Source organism: Gobius niger (genome assembly GCF_951799975.1).
Source record: "Gobius niger genome assembly, chromosome: 11".
Taxonomy (NCBI): Eukaryota; Metazoa; Chordata; class Actinopteri; order Gobiiformes; family Gobiidae; genus Gobius; species Gobius niger.
The window spans coordinates 9,361,933-9,385,468 of NC_136862.1; the positions used below are offsets into that span (position 1 = coordinate 9,361,933).

The 23,536-nt window shown below is 41.5% G+C and overlaps 1 protein-coding gene across 2 annotated transcripts in view; it reads right to left on the minus strand.

Annotated features, from left to right (window-relative positions):
• The window catches only part of ntm (neurotrimin), a 610,313-nt gene extending 587,453 nt beyond the window's left edge, over positions 1-22,860 (minus strand). For both annotated transcript variants that reach the window (XM_079565682.1, XM_079565681.1), the window contains exon 1: positions 22,611-22,860. In XM_079565682.1, coding sequence (XP_079421808.1) covers positions 22,611-22,674 — 64 coding nt within the window. In that variant the 5' untranslated portion in view covers positions 22,675-22,860. The remainder of the gene's footprint in view (positions 1-22,610) is intronic.
• Positions 22,861-23,536: the final 676 nt, after the last annotated feature.

The following is a 23,536-nucleotide window of genomic DNA, read 5'->3' on the forward strand; positions in this document are numbered from 1 at the left end:
GACAACTGTTAATCCAGGCTACGTTACTTTCAATTTTGGATTACGGTGATGTCATATATATGCATTCCACTGCATCTGTGTTGAAGCCTCTGAATGCAGTTTTCCATTCAGCCATTAGATTCATCACTGGAGATGGTTATAGGACCCACCACTGTGATCTTTATGCTAAAGTGGGTTGGCAATCTCTAGAAGCAAGGAGGGAGCAGCACTGTCTGCTGTTTATTTATAAAGCTCTTCTTGGTGTCCTTCCTGATTATTTGTTTAATCTTATAAATGTCAGGTCAAATGCTTACCAGCTGAGGTCTCAGGACATTTTGACTCTCGAGTCTCACCGTGTAAAGACAGAATGGGGAAAGAAGGCCTTTTGCTACTTCGCACCAAATGTCTGGAATGAGGCACAGAAAACCTTTTATGTGGATAATCTCATGACCTTCCATCAGTTTAAATCCCTTGTAAAGGAGTATCCTCCATGTGTCTGCTCTTGTTTTTAAGTTTTACACATTTTCTTAGTATTGTGTTATAGTCTAATCATTCCACTGTTATTCCACTGTCTTATTGTTAACTGTTATTTACCTTGTATGTTTTAACAGGTCTCTCTTGCAAATGAGACATTGAGTCTCAAGAGACCATCTGTATAAATAAATAAATAAATAAATAAATAAATAAATAAATAAATAAATAAATAAATAAATAAATAAATAAATAAATAAATAAATAAATAAATAAATAAATAAATAAATAAATAAATAAATAATAATAATGAATTCACTAAAACGGCAATGAAATGACAATAAAATAATCAACCAATCATGATCATGAGGATCATGCATGAACATCATGACTCATATGGAGGAAATCTACTGGCAAATTATGGGCAAAAACACAAAGTATAACTTTATAGGATACAATTTACGGCAATCATGAACTTCATTTGCTAATCCTTAATACAACATGATTTCATTATGATTGTGTTCCCTCAACTAAAGTGGTGCATTTTCCTAAACTTTTTAAACCTGTTAAAGACCAGCCATGTAGGTCTTATTTGGTGATGCTGTAAGTTTTTTAATTGTGTTTTTCACACAAAAGTTCCAATTGAAAGAAAAGGAAAAAAAATCCAGAAATCATAGCTTATTCAGGACTAAGATGGTCTTTAACAGGTTAAACAGTTTAGGATAATGCACCACTTTAGTTCAGGGGACATAATTTGCAAGTAGTTTGCTCCATATGAGTCATGATGTTCATGCATGATCCTCATGATCATGATTGGTTGATCATTTTATTGTCATTTCATTGCCGTTTCAGTGAATTCATGGTTCCTATGTGAACCTCATGATCATGATGAATTATTATTTTATATTATTTATTATCATTTTCATGCACATTCATTACAGTAGTTACACGTTTAATTCAGGGATGAAGTCATCCATGAACAAACATGTGATCATGTTTTTTCCTGAGAGGTCATGATTTAGTAATGCATGAATGTTTCATGAAATCATACATTAATTCAGGCATTAGTTCATGAAAATCATGCATGAACTCATGTACCATTATCATAAAGTGCTACCTTCTTTAATTTTCAGAACATGGTGATGAGGACAACAATTTTGCTGGGAAGCCGTGAAACATTACGGCGTGACAAAAAGAAAAGTTGCCTTTTTGAGCCGTGAGAGCAGCTTGAGCAGCTTGAGTGCGGCCGCATAATGAGGTAGATTGGTATTTGTTCTATGGTTCACATCCAATTCAAGTCAATACAAGAAAAACAAGGTCTGTCTCCTATTCAATAACGCTTTCTAACTTCCATCTTTCACCTGACGCTTTCACATCTGCTTAAGGAAATAAAATAAATTATGTCAGGCCTAAAGAAACTAAGTGATTCTTATTTCTTTCATTACCTTCAATACTCTAAGGTCATATGTTCACCACTCCCGAGTCATGTTATTCGTTTCTGCACCAATTATCTATAACTCTTCTCTACCCTATTTAAGAAAGACAACTATTCTTACAGATCATTTCACATGGAATTCTTTGATATACAAATTTTTTTATGAAATGCTTACAGCTCCTGCTTTTAATTTCTTTCTCTATTTACCACTAAAAATGCTCAGTCTGTTAAAACAGGTTCTTTGATCACGATTTCAGCTTTATAGGGTCATCACTTGCTTTACATTACAATACATTATTTATACAACTAAACACTCATTTGGATGATGGCTTGTCCTTTTTGGCTGATGGTCGACCTCGAGTCTCTTCGCTATTTTAGCTGAGAATCGCTCGGTTAAACAGTTGGTCAATATGATCAATATGGTCTCCCCAGTGACTACAGCACTCGCAGGGGGGCTTCAAGGAAAAAAGGTTGGGAACAACTTTAGTCGGCTATTTAGTCAATGGAGTCTTGGTGTACTACAATTTTCATTGGTGTTAAAAGTCTGCGCTTTTTGAATCAATTAGGATGGTCGGCAACACTTTATTTTACACCACCCTTGATAAATTACACCTGACTAAATGTAGTACAATGTAATGTAGTCTGTAACAGTGTGTTATGGAATAATATGTATTTGTAGTTTGTAGGTACTTAATGTAATAAGACATCATTCAAACTCTAACACCTTAAGCCCTAACCCTAAGGGTCTCGTGTTCTATTACATTATGTACTTACAAAGCACTAATACAAGTTATTCCATTGTTCCATCCTACTACATAGGTACAAGTTATTACAGATTGGTACAGAGCACATTACATTGTACTAAATTTAGTCATGTACAATGTATCAATGTAGTGTAACATACAGTGATACCGGATGGTCTCAATTTACATTTCACCAGTGGCTTGTGGCAGTTCCATCTTTTACTTTATTATAAAAACAGACAGTTTGACATTTGAGTTGTTCTCTGAAATTCAATATCAAGTAGAGAAGCGCTGGTGCGGAGGAGCTGCTGCAGCTCTCTCCGCAGGTCTGCAGGTATAAAGTTGTTTGATCCACCAGTAACATGGCCCTACACTGAAGTAGCCTATACACAAACCTCTGTCTTTGATGAAAGAGAGACACACTGATGATCAAAATCAAGTGTAGCGTCAGGCACAGCAGCACGTGGACCTTCTGTGTCGTTCTCCACTTAATTTTTTTTTGTTTTTTTCCGTGGCAAATAACACAAGGACCTCCGCATAATGTGTACCTAACCCTTCACTACACCGTACAGTGCGAAAGTAACAGAAATGGGCTGATAGCAGGTCTGACACGAAAGCGTGATTAGTTGGCAGCAACTACGGTAATCGCTGCTCCGGGGCATGTTTTTGGATTTCTTTGGCAGAGGGCAGCCTTTGAGAAGAGCAAATCTGTTGTAAGAATATTATATCACCCAAGTAGATAAATCTAATCGAATAAGTCATCAAAACTACTTCATATAACGCATACTGAGGAGCAAAATGGTGTACATTAAGCGTGGGGTTATAGCACAAAACACCAACATAACCTATCCAAAGTCAGCAGTGTGCCTGGTCTGAATGGTATCTGCATCAAATCGCACACAAGCCTTTTACGCTGATGTTTGATGGAGATACAACAGTTGGTGAAGGGCGTTCATGACAGATCGACCTCAGCAGCCTTCCTTCTCACAGGCCGCACTGACCTTTCTGCTGCTGCATTCAGCACAAACGCATGGCCTTCAAGGAACTTCACAGGCTCCTGGTGATGTCGGCGATTTCTGAAAACATCAGATTAAAATTCCTGGCTCCTTCACCTATATCTCCTGCTCCCTGGGGCTTGCGCGATGGCTCACACCTCCTTACAGCTCGTGAGGAACTATCCAAGGTCCCAATGCTAAAGGAGTTATGATAGGAAGCATGCAGGCTCCTTTTCCTACGTCCATCCTCACTGACAACTCTATCGAGACAGTTCTTATCATGGCAAGCAGTGAAGCTCATCTGTTTTTTCTTAAAGATCCATGAAGTTTCTTACTGATTTGATGCATTCAGAAATAGCCATAGTTTAGTGCAGCCATCTTCAAAGCAAAGGAGAAATAATAATTATCAACAACACCTACCTAGGCTTAATTACAGTTAGACATATGGTGGCTTGGTTTGCTTTGAAAAAGGTTATGGTCCTGAAGCAACTTTACCTCACCTGTGCTTTCTCAATCAGAGAAATTGAATTGTAACTTTGAGAGCAGTGCGGAGGCAGAAAGCAGAGGCAACCCGGAAGATTAATGGCTCAGATATCCAACGGAAAATCTTTGCCCCTGCCATCACCTGGTGGAGGGAAAAGTAAGACAGCATGAGGTATCACACAGCAGTCACTTCAAAGCGTGCCACATGTGGGTTAAGTTGATAGAAGCAGCGTGAGTGATGTCTGCTCATCCTGTTGTCTGCTTAGAGAAGGGGGGAGAGGGGCAGGAAGACTTAAAGGGATCCTGATATCCAGCTTTTGGTCGGAAGCTCCACATCTGCCCCCAGTGGCTTAAGGCTGTCGTGAAGAGGAGCCAGGTGATGCAGCACAATGTGATTAGAAAATAAAAATAAAAAAATGTCAAACAAAGCAGTTGAAATGGCCTATTTTCCTCTTAATTAACCTAATTCGTTGCTGCAGTTGTACCAATGTGTGCCACCACCATCCCACTGGCCATCCTGCATCAGAATGGAGCTCTATTTTTACCATTTCCCCAGATACCACCACTTTTCCCAATTAAAGTCACCGCATCAATAAGGGGCTGTTGCTGTCAATATGGCGATGCCTTTTCTTGCTAAACCGTTAGCGTGTATCGACTATGTTGTTTTTCTTTAAAGCTGGAGAGCGGACTGTGTAAGTAAGTTAGTTAAGGGGGTAGAGTCTCAACACATACAACCTAGTAATTACGTTTCAGAGTCATGAGGTGCAGGAGATCAATAAGGGCTGTTTCAGAGAGTATTAAGCACATGTCACCTTGAGAAGAACTACAAAGCCTGACCGTGAAGTCAACCAGGTCATTGCATCCACATGCGTTAAAGAGAAAGTCTTCAGCATCGTTAAGCAAAAGCAGAGAGGCAGTGACTGATGTAATAATATGCAAAGTGAATAACCAATATCCACAATTTTGAGCTGTCTCGTTATCAAAAGTAAGTCATTATGTAAGTGTACATTTTGATGTGTGCTGAGGTGAACCTTGTTAACCCTGCTATAAAGTGCTGGCTACAGCAAAGAAGACACACTGACCACTCCACTCCCTCTCAGTCCCATGACATTACAGTCACGTACTGAAGGAGCCAGTTAACATGCAGCAAACGTCTGGCCTCAACTCATTTCTCCTGGAGACCCAGGCTAACTCAGGTCTAGAGCTGCAGATAACAGAGACACACAGGGTTAGGAATATCTGCTCCTTTTAACACTGATTTCATCTCTATGAAGGCGTTCGTCCCTAAAGTCAGAGCCGCGAGGTGAGGGATCAACAGGAGCCAGTAAAACACTATGTTAAAGTCTGTACAAAGAGAGCGCGGAGGAGCAGGCGGCGCTGCGCCCGAGCATGTTATCAGCTTTACCCAGTCAGCCCCTCACTGCAGAGAGCTTTAATGTTCCTGAGTTTGACAGGCACCAGGAGAGCACACATCCATGACCCGAAGTCTGCGCATCAACTCAGAGGAAGTGTCTTTGTGAGACTCTGGCAAGACTTAAGGACACTGGGGCAGAGAGGTAAGGGCTACTGTTGCTGTGTCTTTGGCAGCTGCTTGTTGCATACAGATTCACCCCTCAATGTCGGCAAAGCTTTTCTTTTTTCATCTGGGAAGGTGAAACTATTTTTGGGGGTGTTTTGAATAACAAAAACAGCCATCAAGTTAAATCCTATTTATTTTTCTATTCAGTCTATCTTGTGCCAATATTTAAAACAGGAATACACTTAAACAACATTTGTAACAACATATTTGACAAGTTTTCCCCTCGAAACCCCATGCACCCATTTGAGACCCAGCCTAATGAGTGAGTTAGAGCTGGTGGTGGAAAAAGCGTTGACGACTGGGCTTCCTCCCCTGACACAGCAGTGACTGGCTGCCACACACTGCTCTAAAACTGAATCGATGCTCGTGATGGAGGTCTGTGACTTCCCAAACTCACTGTGAGATGCTGCAGCTCCAGTCTCCCTCTCTCTCTCTGCACTGTGGCTTTTCTGGTGGAGCTATCTCACATTTGGATAATTTCACCAGGCTGATGAGAGGTGAGGGCGCAAATTGGCCAAAGCGGTGTAGTTTTAAGTTTTGAGATTTGAACTACATTAATGGAGCGATTCATATGAGCTGGTGGGAGGGAGAGAGACTTGAGAGAAATTTTAATCACAGCCCTCCCCTCGGGCAGCTGCACGCGTTTGTGGGAGTTTCAGATCACGACCACTTTGAGCTACTGCTAAATGAATTCACAATTAACTTGGCTTGGGCAAGACCAAACTCTGTTCAGAAGTCTAATCTCCAATAGCAAATGGCAGCATTTTTGGAAACGTGTGTGATATGAGGAATGTGTAAGCCTGGCTGATATGACCTCACGGTGCTGCTGTGCTGCCTTTTAAGGAGGGAAAGGTCAAACAAGTCAAGTTTAGAACAAGCTATAAACCTAAGAAAGCTTCGAGCACTTCTCTGGCCAAGAACACTGGTTATTTTTAACAGCAGACAAAACTAAGATTGGATATTTTGGATGCACCATGGCAGGTATCGATTTTTCACACAGTGGTCAATGTTGAGATTTTTAACTTGTTTTCTCCCTATTTAACATCATGGTAAAAATAGTCCTGACTGACCTTTTACGATGCTTCTTTAATGATGTTTTGTCGGATAGCAGGCCATGGTTTTTCAGAAATTACAACTGTGCGCTGTTCCCTCGTCTTTCCCACATTTCCCGCATTTTATTTGAAAAAATAAACACTCTTGCAACAACATCTCCACTTTAGAAGCACCTACAGACTCCAAACTTTCCAATCTTGAACTTAAAGGAATAGGCCACTGTTTTTACATACTGACTTATGTTCTTGCCTTGGCTTAGACGAGTTGATGTTTAACTATTTGGTCTTTGTGCGTGCGCTCAGTCACGCAAAATGACCGCAAATGTTGTAGCCTCTCCTCCTCTCCTCTATGTGGCCAAAGGGGGTGAAGTTAGAAGCGACCAAGCTCTTCCAAGCTCTTCCAAGCTTCGCTTATTTGAATACGGTTACATGGGCGGTTCCACGACATAGCCTCTAACTCCACCCCGTTTGGCCCCATAGAGGAGAGGACTAGAGGCTAAAAGCTAACAACATCTTTGGTCTTTTTTCATGACTGAGCACACGCACAAAGCCCAGGCAGGTACGCATCAACTTGTCTAAGCTCAGGTAAGAACATAATCTCAGCATGGAAAAACAGTGGCCTGTTCCTATAGAATATAATAACTACACCTTATTTAGCCTTAATAAATTCTGAGTTAACACTTCATTCATCATAAACAAATTATTAGTTAAGTGTTACTAACACCTAATAACTACTTAACAACAAATAAGTCAAGTATGTGAATTCATGAGTTAACTGTAGTAGTTAAGTAGTTATTAAGTGTTAGTTCATGATGAATTAATTGTTAACTCATCATTAATTAAGGCTATTATAGGATTACGTTTTGTTTAGATTTTTCAAAAGTATTTCTTAAAATCTCATTCTCTCAATCTCATTAAACTGATTCATTGAGGTTTGAGTTCAACAATAGCAAAAAAAGTCCCCAAAAACAAGGCATTTTTAATAGATTTTATCACTATTGATAGATATCCAAAATCCCCTCTGAAATCATCTTTGTAACTAATAACTAATCAACAAAATAAAGCTAGAGATTCAAACATCATCGCTGAAAATAAAGGCAGTTTTAGCTATTTTTATGTTTTAAATGCAAACAAAAGATCAAAATCTACAGCAAAAGTTTAAAACTGATACCTCCATCTTTCCTCATTCACCCGCTTTAACAAACAGGTGTTCTCTAAAAAAAAAACACGTCAAATTGCTTTTAAAATTTTGGAGTATATTTCTTTTTCTCCACATAAGAGTATATTGTAAATGGAGCCTTTTGCAGTTGTAAATATAGAAATTGGGCAGTGCAGCTTCGATAGTAGCTCCAGAAGCACCTGCACAAATCCTGTCTTTACATGCAAAGTCCTGCATTAATAATTGTCTGTGGCTTCAAGTGAATGAGAATGGGAGAAAAACTTGATATATTAACTGGGAAAAGTAAAATATGAAAGTGAAAATAGGCAGTGAGCTGTAGTCTCCTGCTGGTGCTTGGCGCCTCTCGACAGATGGCTGCAGGAGTCGACGGAGCGGTGGAGTGATTAGAGGACAATGTTTGAAAGTGGATTTTAGATTGCATCTGTTAAAAGTGGCCACAGAAGCCAAGTCTCCCATTTAGACACAACCAGCCCAAATACAGGTAATGGAAGCAGCTGCCCTTGTCTTTGAGAGTAAGACGCAGTCAAGTGTTCAGCCACAGTACACAGCTGAGAATGTCGCCAGTTTTCCACAGATGGAATTAAGAGGAACAGGTTACGGGACAAGAGAGTACTCTCGAGGTCATCACTGTGATTTTCTTAAGTGGGCCTCATTATTCCTATGAATGAATGATCCAAAAACAATCCACACAGCTTCAGTTTCTCAGAAAATATCTCTGACCTTTCATCAAGTGCTCTCCAAAAGCTTCACTGGAGGCAAGTGGTTTTACATGTATCCATAAATCATATCAGCAAAAGAAAGTAGTCTTTCAAAGTTTGACCTTTTGTGCGGCAAATGAACAGTATTGACTCAATATCAACAACCACAGCTACAGGCAGATTACATAAGCGCACATTTACACAGTAGGACAGGGATGCTTAACCTTTTTGGGCTTGCAATCTACTTTCTCTTATTAAAATGACTTTTTACAACTTCGGTGGTGTGAAGCTTGTGCTTCCCAGCTAGAAGGTCCCGGGTTTGATCCCTGGCCATACGGGGCCTTTTGGCACTGATGGCACCGATGGCACTGACTGGCAGCCTCACTTCCCTCAGTCTACACCAGAGGCAGCTGTGGCTACAGCTTACCACTGATGGAGAATTATAGAGTTAATTCAGCCATGGCACATTCCTTTCGAATCTTATCATATTGTACTGTCAAAGGGGAACATTCAGGCGCCGACCTTCTACATGACTTGTGGCCTAGTCAACGTGGCACATTGTCCAAGAGGTAGACTGTTAGTGCCTACGTGTAACCGAGGCTATATAGCTCTCTTCATGTGGAAGTATCCCCAGACTCTGAATGATCAATGCTCTGAACATTGTGTTGACTGTTCAAATGTCTCCAGGCCTGTAATACGGTAATAAACTTCTACCATGTAAGACATCCAGACCGTGTCCCGTCTCTCCATCCACATCTCCTCCGGACTCCTTTAGTATTTCCCTAACAACCACCATCATCGAGTATGGCGTGAATGAAGAATGTGGCACTTGAGCGCATACTGTGTTTCAAGAGTAAGCCGTTATTTTCATATTGGAGGCAACAGATGGGAGTTTATTTGTATTATATTTATTGATTGAAAATTAAAAAGTTTATTGAAAATAATATTCAGGGACAACAAAATTGTTATAGAAAAAACTCAAAATATAAAATTCACAGTCTGATGATACAAAATTAAATTCATGGTTTTCATGGACAAATGGAATCCAAACCCGAGTAGCTTTGCTTTACATCTAACCATCTACATTTTCACAAGAAAGTAGCTGAAAGTATTTTATACACAATGTGAAAAGATTCCACGCTTTGCAATGGAATTCTACCTTTCAAAAAATGAAATATCTAATTGTGTTCAAGGAACATTCTAGAGTAATACTTTTTAAAACTCATGAGACTTCTTATAAAGAAGTGTTACAGAAGTTTTCAAACAACTCTGCTATAATGTGTTTCAGACGTGGAGCCAATATAGTGGTTAAGGCCGCTGCACTGTCCTCGGTGTCTCAGGGTCTCAGCTCTGACAATTTGCTTAACGTCTCTCCCGCCCTTCACCCCCTTTCACCCTGAGCTGTCCTGTTCAATAAAGCCTACGGGCCAAAAACACATGTTTCAGATAATAAGCGCAGGCAGAGAAAAATGGTGACTTGTGCGGGTCACTGAGTGATTAATTTCTCTTGTACAAGGTGAGTTAATGAGATTTTTAAACCTGTAAAGTTTATGGAGCGTGATGGCCTTGGTTAAGGGCAGAACAACTCACTTTATGGCTGATTTTAATTGCCCTCTGTGTTTGACATTGATCTTTTACCAAACCAGCAGGAATTCAACTCTTTTTAATATTATTTCCATTAGGCAATGGGAGAGGAAATTGATTTTCATTTTGGGACAAAACCCAAAAGAAAGTGGTTCAGCAAGCATGCACAGCAAAACGATTTTAATTAATGGAAAATATTTTGTAAAAAATGTTCAAAAGTATAATATGAGTGTCACTCATTTTCTGTGTATCAGAAGCGGCACACAATTATGTTGTAAATAAATAGCAGTGAAAGTGTTTCCAAAATATTTTGATGTCTTTGTTGTTTCCCTGAGCAGCGGGGGGTGTTTGAGCTCCAGTTGAACCTGTTCACTGCAGGCTCATCTTTGACAGCTGCTGCTCATGTGACAGTCACTGAACACTGGAACGAAACAGAAACACAAAACCAAGAATGCAGACGTCTGTAAGAAACACAAACTCCATCTGGTTCTGTAGTGAATACACACAGGGGGTCATTTACCGTTTGCTCATGTGCAAAACAAGTAGCACGTGCAAAGGCTGATCAGCAGCTGAGTCTTTCGCACTCTCTTTAGTCACGCAGCGTTCTCTCATTTACATATGAGATTTGGGGCCAGATAGCTTGATGCTACAGAGCCTCAAGGTACTCTTAAATAAGGTTTTTATGCTACCATCGGAGCGCAACAGACTTTTTTGCCTACTGTACTTATTAAGGGCTTCATGCTTTCCTATATTTCGAGAGACTCTACGTAATTCAAAGTTAAATGTCATCTTTACTGTACAATTGCAATGTCTGTTGATGATTGAACACGTTAATAATTCAAGGTTTGCAAAAGATCCACTTGACTAACAGCAATTACAGCAATGATATACTGTGCTATATTTGTAACATTTAAGGACAACTATTGCCAGTCTGTTTTTAGTAATATCTGTCTGTCTTGGTCTGGCCCACACCAACTTTCTACAATAAAGAGAATAAATGAAGAATAAATAATCATGAGTATATCCCACTGCGCTCAGAGAGTCTAGATAACAGTAATTCTGCCAGGCCAGCTCTCTTTACTGAATAATGTGCTCTTAATAATAGAAAGAAAGGGAATGGAGATGTGTTTGTGCTAGTTACAAGCCAAAAACACTGTGGGAATGAACTGTAGTCAGCAGCAAACGCACAAAACCTACTGGAAATCCACAAGGTTCATTACATTATTGCATCCTCTTTATGCTTATTGGTTTGGATCATTACCATCTACCACAATGCTATACCAAGTATTTACAAGTTTATACTCAGATTCAGTAGTTTATTGTCATTGTCAAGATAAGTGACAGTATAATCAAGGAGGCTTGATTATAATGAGCATCAATCATCAGCAGCAGGAATAGACACAGTGAAGTACCAGTGCAAACAGTTTTTTCATCTATCCTTAATTTATACAGGTCAGTCTCTAGAGAATAAATGTCTAATTTCCAAGGGAGAAATGTTTCAAACACATCACAGTCAGTGCAGTTAAGAAAATGAGTTGTTCTGCTTCTGTAGGGCAATTAATGTGGAAGTATTTTAAAGAGGTTACGTAGAAGAGCCCCATTTCATCTGCTGTACTTGGTAAAAGTGGGATTGAAAGAAGCTCTTGCATTAGCCCTGAGTGACAAAGTCACAGCCCTTGAGACAGTTTAAAGTCCCATTCTAATACAATCTGTGAATATTTAGCTGACTCTGATGCAGCGCTCTGGTAAACACAGATAAATGACTGTGTCAGAAGCAGAGCCCTTCCTGCAGCCAACGGGCCCAGCCCAGCTCCTGCTGAGCCTCTCATTAGCACTGGGCAGCACATCACCTGTGAGTGTGAGGCCATTCACAGTCAGCTTGGGAAATTTGAATCCCAATCCAGCCCAATTTTAACAGGGATTCCAAAACCCACGTAAAGGCAAGAACTTCATTTGGTGGGTTAAAATTTCCCAGATCGGAAAAGCAGAAGTGAGCAGCTCCGATTCTAGCCAGACTTGAGCTGCATGTACATGTTCTACTCTTTCAAGTGCTCTTGTACAACAGACCTGTTGTCCCTCTGTTTTCAACTGAACAGCTACACAACAAGGAGTTCAGGTGCCTAACCAGCATTCAGCAGCACAGGCAAACAGACAGGAAAACAGAGAGGTTTTTAGAGGCTTTTTCACGCATTACAGATCAGCAGCAGTCTCTCCACAGCTCATGAGCATGTTTCATTGTTTTGATCCACCCGATTTAACCGTGAAAGTAAAGAGTTTAAGATGTGTTCAATGGAGCAATAAGAGGCCAATTACCATGCAGCACAATGTGCATTTTCTAGCTGTTCTGAACACACAGTATATCAGCTCACTTAACAAGTTTCGGCCAGGCAACTTTAAAAAAAACGGTGTAATTTCCAGCTAAACTTGAACTTCCATCCAAGGGCCTTTTTAAAATTTCCTAGCAGTGATTCTGAATGTATGATTGAGCTGCAATCCTACGCTCAGAGCTGGAGTGTTAAGAACACCGACGTTTGAAGCCATTCTCCTGTGAGCGGACATGCTCTTGTAGCCAAGCTTCTCACTGGACTGCAGTGAATATAAGTCAATTGGAAAAAAGTAGATGGACAAAAAGCCTCTTTCACTCTGCCCTGTCACCACAGCAGAGGGACGTCAAGGTGGTGTGAAAAGTGTAGAATAATATTACAACATGGAGGAAAGCAAGGGCAGGAAGCAAAATGGATTTCACTCTACTAAGTATTAAAATAGGCACTGCCCCTTTAATTCAGCAGACCACACAATACCCACCCGGTCTTTGATTTTTCACTCTGAAAAGTTGAAATGACTTTGCTCATTCCCGCTACTTGTAATTCCATCATTTACTAATAAGAAGTGCTCTCAATTTGCAATGATGAATTAGAAAACTAATGATATGAAATGTTTGCATAGTGTTAAGCAATGATTTAATTTGCCGAAGGATTAGTCTTATTTTCAGCGTTTGCAAATTGGGGCTCAGATGGCAGAGCGGGTCATCTCAGGACCGGCAAGTTGGAAGTTCAATCCCTGCTGGTAAAGTCAGGATTTTTGGAAGAAAACCCTGACTTTACCAGGACTTTAACTTTGAAAACTATTCTGTGATTACCCACCTATAACACTGTGTTTTGTGCAGACAGTAAAGCTCCACATTGCTCTGCACTTCTCTCCCACAGCGTCCCATTAGGGCTAATGCATCTGAGCACAGTCCAGAGTCTCTGAGTCTGAGGAGAAAACACAGCTCTGCCTCCTGATGACACTAGTCGCATGTGTGCAGTGGAATACAGGGCTATGTCTCTGTACAGTGAGTGACACAGACGTATGCTAATGTGACATTATCCCAGGTGTAGACTCTGCACTACAGCCCACTCACATGAGGCGAGAGCACAGGAAACGGCTCCTGATTAATCAACACGAGACAGAGAGAGAAGCACTGGGCCGAAAAAAACACCTAACTGCTTGGCTCAAGTGTTGATCCATGTCGGGCAAATACATGGACTTTCTGATTTACCTGGACCTGCCCCAAAAACATTCACCGTCCTTTTATTCAGAAGTCAGTTATGCAGAAAGGGAGAGGCTCAGAATCTGCAGGGTGCAACACTCACTGCAGACGCCACTCTGTGCCGATTAGGCCAGAGCACTGAACAGAGGACAAAAAGGCCATTCATGAGATAAGGGACAGCTTGATCGCCTTTTTAAAACACACAAAATTCAATTACAAGGACATCCAGACCGACGTGGCAAAACAAACAATTTATTGATACAAAAGCTACATTTGGTTTGGTGTGTGCAAAATGTAATTATACTGTAGCAGAGGAAGCCGCTTTGGTTTATGACTTCATCTATTTGCAATATAATCACAACGAGCCTCAATGGTTTAATGTGGAGCCATGACATCTATTATGGCTGCACTGTAATTATTCTGGTTGTGAAGCAGATGTGAGAGTGCAAAGTGCGTGTGGTTTAGAACGGAGAAGGCTAAACTCGTGAACTAAAGTCATGACCTGACATTTCCCAAGTATTCAGCCTCCGTGACCCCGGCACACACCTCGGCTTCAGATAATTAGAACATCATTATAGCACAGCACCTTTAACTTTTGCTTGCAACCAGTCAAATAAACATAAAAGAAAGGGGAATTAACACGAGTAGGACCAAAAGAAATGTAATACTTGTTTGTAGGGAACTTTTGCCAAACTTCTAATCAGTGAAGCGTGGGCTCTTGGAAGTGGCATTACAAAAAGCCTTGATTTATCATGGGTCACACACCTATTTAGGGCTAGGTATCGTTCGTCTTTTTTCGATACCACTACTTTAACGATACCTGCTTTTCGGTACCGGTGCATTAACAGTACTTTTTTCGATACCTATGTTATTTTAATTGAGTTAAAATAATGTGCATAGGAAAAGTATCGTTCGTAGAGAGAAAGGACATCATTACCTTCTGAGTTGAGGAACAGACCAGATCCACATCAGGCACCGTTTTCTTTCAGATAAACTTCTGCGCTGTTCGAGATAGTGAGAGCGCTCACTCTATCACTGAAAATGTACCATAACTGTTCCAAAAATGGCTAATGCAGAGTGAGCGCTCACCTTTTCCAGAAACAATCGTTGATCCCAAATGCTCCGTGCTGCCATTTGGTGCAGCTGGAGTTGTAAACAACAGCGCGTAACTTCAGGCTCTGCGGGGCTAAAGCTAAAGGTAAAGCCCATGTGTTTCTTGTTGTCACTACCGTGTTGTCACTGCTTTTCTATTTGTCTAAGAGCTCTAGTTTCTTATTCAGTCCAGGTTTAGTCCTGGTTTTTAACCAGTTTACTGTGAGTCCTGGTTTAGTCCTGGTTTAGTCCTGGCTCAGACCGCGGCTCTGCCATCTCTGCCATCTCAAAGCTATAGTAAGTTATAGCTTTGCTTCGCTTCTGCATTTGCGCTGAAGCTGCTCATGAGTTCAGGCTTTTTTAGACTCACTGCGGATCATTTATTGACGTTTGGAGAGAAAAAGTACCGAAAATTAGCACCAAATAAAAAAAGTTTTTTGATACCGCCTCTTACCGGAGCTTTTCGGTCGGTACCAAGTAGGTACCGTTTAACGGTACCCAGCCCTACACCTATTCTAAAGGAAAGTGGAACAGAAGCTTTGGCAAAGTTTTGTTCTGCTGGACAATACAAAGCCCAAACTACTATACAAGTGTGTGTATACTGATGCATTTTTTATATTTATTATTTTATTTGTTTAATACACTGTTTTCAACATAATTTTGTTTAGCTATGTGTGCTCCAAATGTAATAGAATTGACAATTAAGTAAACTTTTTGAACAGTGAACAAATCTTAAAGTCAGCTCAAAGTGACTCTTCAATAATGATCACGAAGCAGCTCTAAAAAGCAACACACGTCTCTCATACAGATGTACAAAACCCATCCACAGACAATGGCAACAGAAACACATCTGGAAATTAATTTTAGGCCTGAATTAGCGCATACTGGAGCTTGACTGCACCTACGGCTCCTATCAACATCAATATCACATCATCATGCCTGTGACAACGCTCAGCAGTTGATACGATCGTTTGTCATCTCCAGACGGAGGCCGTCCTGCTCCTGTCACACAGTGAGGTGAAGGATGGAGAATGGCCCTGTCTCATGATGAATGCGCCGCATGTCAGACATACAGTGTGTAAATGGAGGGGGAATATTTGCTCCTGTTAAAAGGGCAACTGCCTCCGTTCTGAAAGGATGGCGCCCTAAAGGTCCTACATTATGCATTTAGACAATTGTTGTCAGCAGAGAAGGATCATAGCTATAAAAATGGGGCTAAAAAAAACGCTCGCCACTGTCACTTAAGTAGCGATTTCTATTTATTGCTACTGTATCGTGACAAGAGCAATTAGCTGCTCTAAAAACAAGACTATTTTTTTTTGCTCTGAGCCCGTTTGATTGGTTTCCACTGGCACTTTGAAAGCAGATCTCTAGCACTAACAAAATACATGGAGCGGGTCACGCGGTATGCCAGGCTACCAGTTACCTCCTTTCAGGTTAGTTGTTCATTCATGGCAACAACTACCTCTCTCTTGGTACAGCTGCCTTTCTTGCCTTTTTCTGCAAACTGCATTTGTGGTTTCTGTGTTCCACACTGTTTTGCTTTTGTTCGTCTGCCATGTTTTTGTGTGAGGTTCAACAGATTTTTCACTGCAGAGAGTAAAGAAAGCAGCTTTTTAAAAGTAAACAAACAGCGAGCGAAACACATTTGAAACCTACAAATGTCTTCTTCTGAAACACTGAAGAGGCACCAAGAGCCTCCCCACACCTGCAGCACAGTGGAGGCATCACAAGAGGCGCTAAAGGAAACAAGGAAGGGACAAATGAGGAGAAGATGGAGAAAGACTGTTGAGGAGCGGAGGGAGCTGCGCAGGCAGAAGGAGGAGGAGATAGAGGAGCTGACCAGTGCAGGACACCACACTCTGAAACAGGGACAAAACCAAGGAGGCGGTGCACTGTTTCAGAGGATCAAAGGAGCACTGAAGGCAGCGAGCCAGGTTTCCTCCAGGTGCTACTGTTTACTCGACCTCCAAAAACATGCCGGTCAGGTTGGCCCACAATGGTGGTGCACTCAGTCGCAGCGGCTCAGGACACAATTAGGTTGTACGGTTGTATGTTACCAAATAAAGCACTTACAGTATACTGTTTGTATTTGTCTTCTTAGCTACTAACATCTGAGGATTGCTACATAATATGCAGAAATATAGCAAGAAGAAACTACCATCTAATCCTCTTCTTGGGTTTTGAAATGACAAGAACTTTCGACAAGTGTAGAGCAAGAAACCGCCCTCCACTTTGCTCAAGTCAGAAGGAAAGGGGCGACTTGAATTTGGAGCCATTTGTGGAGGAACATTATTATTCACTCTGTCTCACCGCAGCCTGACAAGTTCACTTTCATTTATCCAGCGACTTGTGCTCTACAACCACCAACAGAAAACATGCACCTGCTCCATGTGCTGCCTCATCCTTCATGCCTCCTCTGGGCTTTCTCATATTTCGATTAGGAAGGAGCGTGTTCATGGCATAAAGTGTGCCTTTGACCGTCTCCCAATCCCTCTTTAAACCAAGATACGTGTATAAGCACAGCCAGGAGGGTGAATCCCCCGTCTGCCAAGAACAAAGGGCTGTCTTTCACATCAATCACAGTGACAGGGCCGGACACGGAGCAGAGCCTTTTACAACCTACCCCTGTTGAAAGCCTCTCCACCAACCAACCAACACGCAACTCAAGTTCAGCGAAATCATCTCTCCATGACCCAAAATAAGGGGGAAAGAGAAAGATATTCTGGGAGAGGTCCATTATTATCGGTGGAGCAGGAAAAAGTAACATAATAGCGGTGTATTCCTCCTCCGAGTCATCTGAGTGTAGAAAGTTGTAAAATTCAGAAGAAAGCAATACTGTAAAATAGGATACAGAGGAGTGGATCCATATATTTTCATCTTAACAAGAAACAAAAGAAGCTGTATGTTATTATGACCACGGCTGTGGGCAAACAAGAACAGTTTAATAGCAATGTCTGTGGTGCCCTTGGTTTTCAATGATGCTGTAGACCCAGGAAGTCTCACGCCGGAGAGCAACTCTCTCACGCAGCACCACATGGAGCTCTTAACAAATAGCTCAGGGCTTAGACAGCTGCTGACTCACCCAAGCATCCACCAGCAAAGCGCACCTTCTACTGATACAAGGCACGTGGTCATGCCCTGAGTGTCACATTTCAGCAGATAAAGTATTAAGCCCACATATGAAGATTATGAAGAGTAAAGCTTTCGTTTAGCTTTTCTTTCTATGGGTTTTCTCAGTCTTAAACCTGGGAAAGTTAATGCACAGCAAACCTTCCTGAAGCCTGGAATCTCCTAAACTCTGGGAACATTTCATCATCTTGTTGGCCACATGACTTTACAATAGTCATAATGGCCCGCATAATCATTTACTGTCCTCCTGAGCAGGGGGTACTTGGAACAATTTTAGATTAAAAAGGAAGATGAAACCAAACCCTCTACTAAATGGACTCAACTTATACTTTTATCAGGCCCAAAGCTCTTTACAGTAAGGAACCAGTCACCCTTGGATTCTCTCATTCACACACCAATGTACACAGACACTGGAGGCAAGTAGGGTGAAGTGTCTGGCCCAAGGACACAACGACAGTGTGCATTTGTGAGAGCTAGGATTTGAACCCATGACCTTCCAATCACAAGACGACCCGCTCAACCAAGGGCACCACCGTCACCTACTATTTGATTATTTTGACTTTTTTTGTACTATTCAATTATTTTGAATAAATAACATTAGTATTTTTACGAACAGTCGTTTTCATTGATCCCTTCTGCAACGGAATATCTACGCGGAATACCTCAAAATTTCAAGACAAAAATGGTTGGGAACCATTGTCCGAAGGAGTGTGTGGTGAGAGAGATTTTTTTTTCTTTTTTCTATTGACTGCTTTATAGTTAATGAAGACTCTCAGGAGCCTCCATTGCTCATAGCCTTTCTGCTCATATTGTTGATAGCACTAATTGAAATTTCAGTATTTATGCTTCACACAAAAGCTTAGGCAAGCCCTCAGTAATTACGCAGATTACGGCATCAAATGCGATTGTTCAACACTAACTCTTCCGTCCAGTGCAGCACAGTAGGAGACCTCCATGACGCAGCAAATATACTGCCCTTCTCTGCACAGGAGTCAAGGATGGATCTAAATAATGAGTTTTGTAGAGAAGTAGATAATTCAATATATTAAGATAGTTTTGCAAAGCAGTGTCTGTTCAGGTCTTTAAAAAAAAACACAGCTTCAGGATACAGGCTTATGTGTGAATGTGTGGTTGTAGATGACAAAAACATAATGAAGGGGAGCTTTAGGGGAAAATAGGAAACTGCTCTTTGAGTCAAAGTAGGCTAAGTAGATCTATATGAAACTGTGCAGGAGAAAAAAAGCACTGCGTGTAGCTCATATGTATATATATATTGTGACTGGGAGTGAATTATTTCTCCAGCATAAAAAACTCCCATGACAAGAATCCCATGGCATTTCTCGTTGTCCATGTGACAGGTGGATAAAGCATCTACCTGCCATTGTCAGCCGCTGGTCATGCTCATTCTGCTCCAGGCATTATGTGAGCGCGCGCCGGGACACAGGCGCACACATTTATTACACTAACGGCTCTTGTCTCTACTGCCCGGAGATCCCGAGTGAGGAGCTGTAGTTGTGTGATAAGAGGAGGAGAACAGACCCTGTCCATCAACAATGATCTCGATGTCTTTAACAAATGGAGGCGCACTGCAGCGGCCAACAGCTCACCACTATCCAGCGCTGCACAATTAATTGCAATCCAGTCCATGTAGAAATTCTCAAAGGCTGTAATTACTGAGGAAGTACAATTTTCACTGTTTTGTCAGACCTTCTTTAGCTTTGATTACAGCACACATTTGCTGTAGCATTGTTTCTATAAACTTCTTCAATGTTAATGGTCTCAACTAGAGTAACCAGATTGTAAGCTGCCAAATGTGGGACATGAAGCATTTTTAAGAGGGACAAAGCAGGACAATGAGGGACATTTTTAATTTGAAATATGATCGTTATTTGACATGAGCCTATTTTAATCGCATAGGCAATATATATTTAATTTGTTAAAGTCATAGTAAATTGGCTATTGGTGATAAAAATGTGTGGTCTGATCTTCATCAAACAGCCCCATGCCATGATTCTCCCTGCACTGTACTTCACAGTGCGGGTAGGGTTTTGATGTTGGTGTGCTGTTCCATTTTTCCTCCACACATGATGTTGTGTGTTCCTCCTAAAGTGTTCAACTTTGGGTTAATCAGTCCACAGAATATTTTGCCAGTAGTGCTATGGAGCATCCAAGCGCTCTTTCACAAACCAGAGATGAATTGGTCACTCTGGTCTCAACTTGTATAGCCCTTTTACCCAAAGTGCTTTACATCAAGAACCACTCTCCCACTCATACTCTCATAATGTAGGCAGGCCCTCGAGGCAAGGCGGGTGAAGTGTCTTGCCCAAGGACACAATGACAGTGTCCAACAGCAGAAGCCAAAGTTCGACCTTCCGATCATGAGTTGTACCACCTGCACCACTGTTTGCACTCATGTTTCACCAAGATCTTGTACTGATGATGGGAGAGCAAAAAGCCTTCTCCAGCAGATCCAAGAGATTCTCAATGGGGTTGAGATCTGGACTCTGTGGTGGTCATTCCCTGAACCATTCTTTCACAATGTGAGCCTGATGAATCCTGGCACTGTCATCTTGGGATATGCCCATGTCATCATAACCTGGTTGTTCAGGTCGTCAGCTTTGGACACATAATGTTGCTGAACCCAGACCTGGCCAACTGCAGCAACCCCAGATCAAAATAGCTTGTCACATCCAGATGGTATCTCAGGCAGTGGTATATTTTCATTGCCATCAAAATATCCCATCTCAATGGATTCTTCTTACTTCTGACTTAACAAATAGTGTTTTTTGTGCGCTCTGTGTGTCTTTTTGAACACGCAAGGACATATTGTGTGAAACGCATTAATGATCCTCTTCATGTGTGATACAAATGTCAAGCATTAATCTTCCTTGTCCTCGTGATTGAACTGTCAAAACAGAGAGACGCAGGGAAGTCTTGCAATCTTCCAGAGTTACACCCGTCAAACTGACCTCGACACCGTCACACGTGTCTCCACAATGACAGGCGACACGTTAATATCATTACGTTCGGCTCGTTTGGAAACAAGCCTGTGCTTTTCCTGGAAACCGGCAGCCCAAAAGTGAACTACATTATCAGCTCTGCATCGATCTGTTCCTATTTTCTTTTATGCTTCTACACAGTGGCTTGCACAACCAGAAGTCAAAAGTGAAAGGAGAGATGGCACAGAAAAGGAACAGAAGGCTGAAGTCATTAACATTTTGGACAAAGGCTCCACTCTCCCCCTGTGGGCTGACGCAGGCCCACAGCAATCTTTGCCTGTGGCTCATCCTCTGGAGCTGTAGCCACAAGAGCTGAGAGCATTTCTTTGACTCCAGTGCCATCTTCAGGTGCTCGGCAGCAGAGGCAAAAAGATAACTATCTACTTCAGTGATTCGGCCATTATCTCAACTACGGCTCAATAACACTGTGAAGATCTGCACAACAGACCCCTTCATGTGAAGACAGATATCTAGAATCTTTAATGCAGCCAGGCTACGACACAACTGTCATTGACACACTGGTACAGCATCGATTTCGAAGTTCTTTTTCCATCTCATGTGGCTTTCACAAAACTTTGATATTAAACGAGCCACGCTGATGAAGAGTTCATTTATAGGATCCAGAACATTTCAAAGCCAATAATATAATATAAACTATGAGGGTCTGTATCAGGGGATGTTTGACAGAAAGAAGACAAGCATCTGTGTGTGAAAATGTAGAATGCTTATCAGTCACTGGTTGCTACTCGCCCAATTGACCAAATCTTTACATTTCAGATTGTTTTGGGGGGTTTAATGGATGATAGCAGTTCCTTTCTTCCCATTAATAACTTGTCATCTTTAGTCTATGTAACTACAAAAAGAATAACCAGTCGTACTCTTAAACAGCCTATTTGTTCATAATTACAGCCTCGTTTTTCAATCTGAAAACAGAAAACAACAGCTCAAAATCACTCACGCTTCAAAAGGATACACGCTCGCGATCACTGACCGCCTCCACGTGGCCAGTTAGTACTCATATATTCTAGTATCATACAAGGTCAACCTGTGTGCCTTCTCGCTAAACGCAGGGTTGAAGTTTCGCGACCCGAGTGCACGGCCAATGTGGATTAAGAACAAACACTTAATCAACTTTGCAGCACAGACTTCCGTCGGGGAGAGATTTAAGGTGCGCCAAGATTCGCCGCGCAATTCCAAGCCACGGGGATAAGAAGCAAGTGCCTCATAAAAAAATAAAACAATAAATGGATAAAAGTGCTGGTGCCACCCGGGAAATAACACACTCTACGTAATCTTCATCTTTCAGTCAGTTGGTCCCTAAATCACGAGGACGTTTACGCGTGAACGTCCAAGTAGTTAAAGTGAAATAACGACCGAACATAGGCCATATAAAATAAAATAAAACCATAAAAACACAGCCACTTATGGAGTCGAGTCACACAGCCCAATTCAATTACACTCTACTAATCGGTTTTGTTAAGACGAGGTATTGATGCCAAGAGCTTTGGTGTCACATAAAATCTCGCTGCTCGCGCGTACATTGAGCATTGTGGGGGCAAACATGAGGCAAAGTGACAGCAAAAAACCGGGTCCAAAAAGTGCAGCAGTGGAGAGACGGAACAAGTGCGCGCAGAGAGTGACAGAGCCATCATTTACCTTGCTCCATCAGCAGGACGCTCATCCCGACCAGCAGAGCCCAGTACACCGGGTTGTTGTTCATCTTTCTCTGGTTGTTGCTCCTCTTCTGTCAGACGTCCTTGCAGGAAAATAGTCTGTGATTCCCAGAAAATCCCCGAAAAGTGTGTGAGTGTGTTGTTTTTTCTTCTTCAAGTCTCCGCTGCCCCGGTAAGCATTCACCAACACGCTCCACCAAGTCCTTTCGGCTGAGAGGTTATTGGCAGCGCTATCGTACCAAGCGCGCGGTGGAACAAGCGGCTGTTTCCGGGAGAGGTTTCGTCAGTAAAACTGGACCCTCGGTCATCCGCAGCCCGTGTCACCTGCCTCACTTCCTTGTGCTTTAATTTGAAGGGAAGCCGATGTCAATTCCTCTGTTCGTTTGCGGATAATTTACGGGAGAACTGCGTGCCCGCTCTCCTCTGGCAGTTCACGCTCTGTAATCATCATTCATAGCGCGGCAGGCAAAAATTGAAGCCTATACCGTAAATATTTTTTCGCTGTTATGATTACGCATCGTTTACCTCGTCCCCTTTTATCCTACCCCAACATTAAAATGACAAATTGTGGCCTGTATCCATCTCTTATGCCATGACACCTTCTGCTCTGTAAGTAAAGAACTGTAATCAATGGCTTATAATAACTGCAGAGGGACTGGAGAGATGTGGGTCTACTTGAGTTAGTCCCATCTTTAATTAATCTCATCTTTAAGTGTGTGTTTTTCATTCATATTTGTTATCTTTATTATTTAGAACATACAGTGAACATACAAGACAGCACATAATGACCAAAAAGACTTTTTTTTGTTTCAATGATAGACTTTGACTTCAGTGCCACACTTTGCAAAGCAACTAGCATTTTGGCACTTGATAATTCTAAATCATAAAATGGTCTAATGGCGTGTTTCC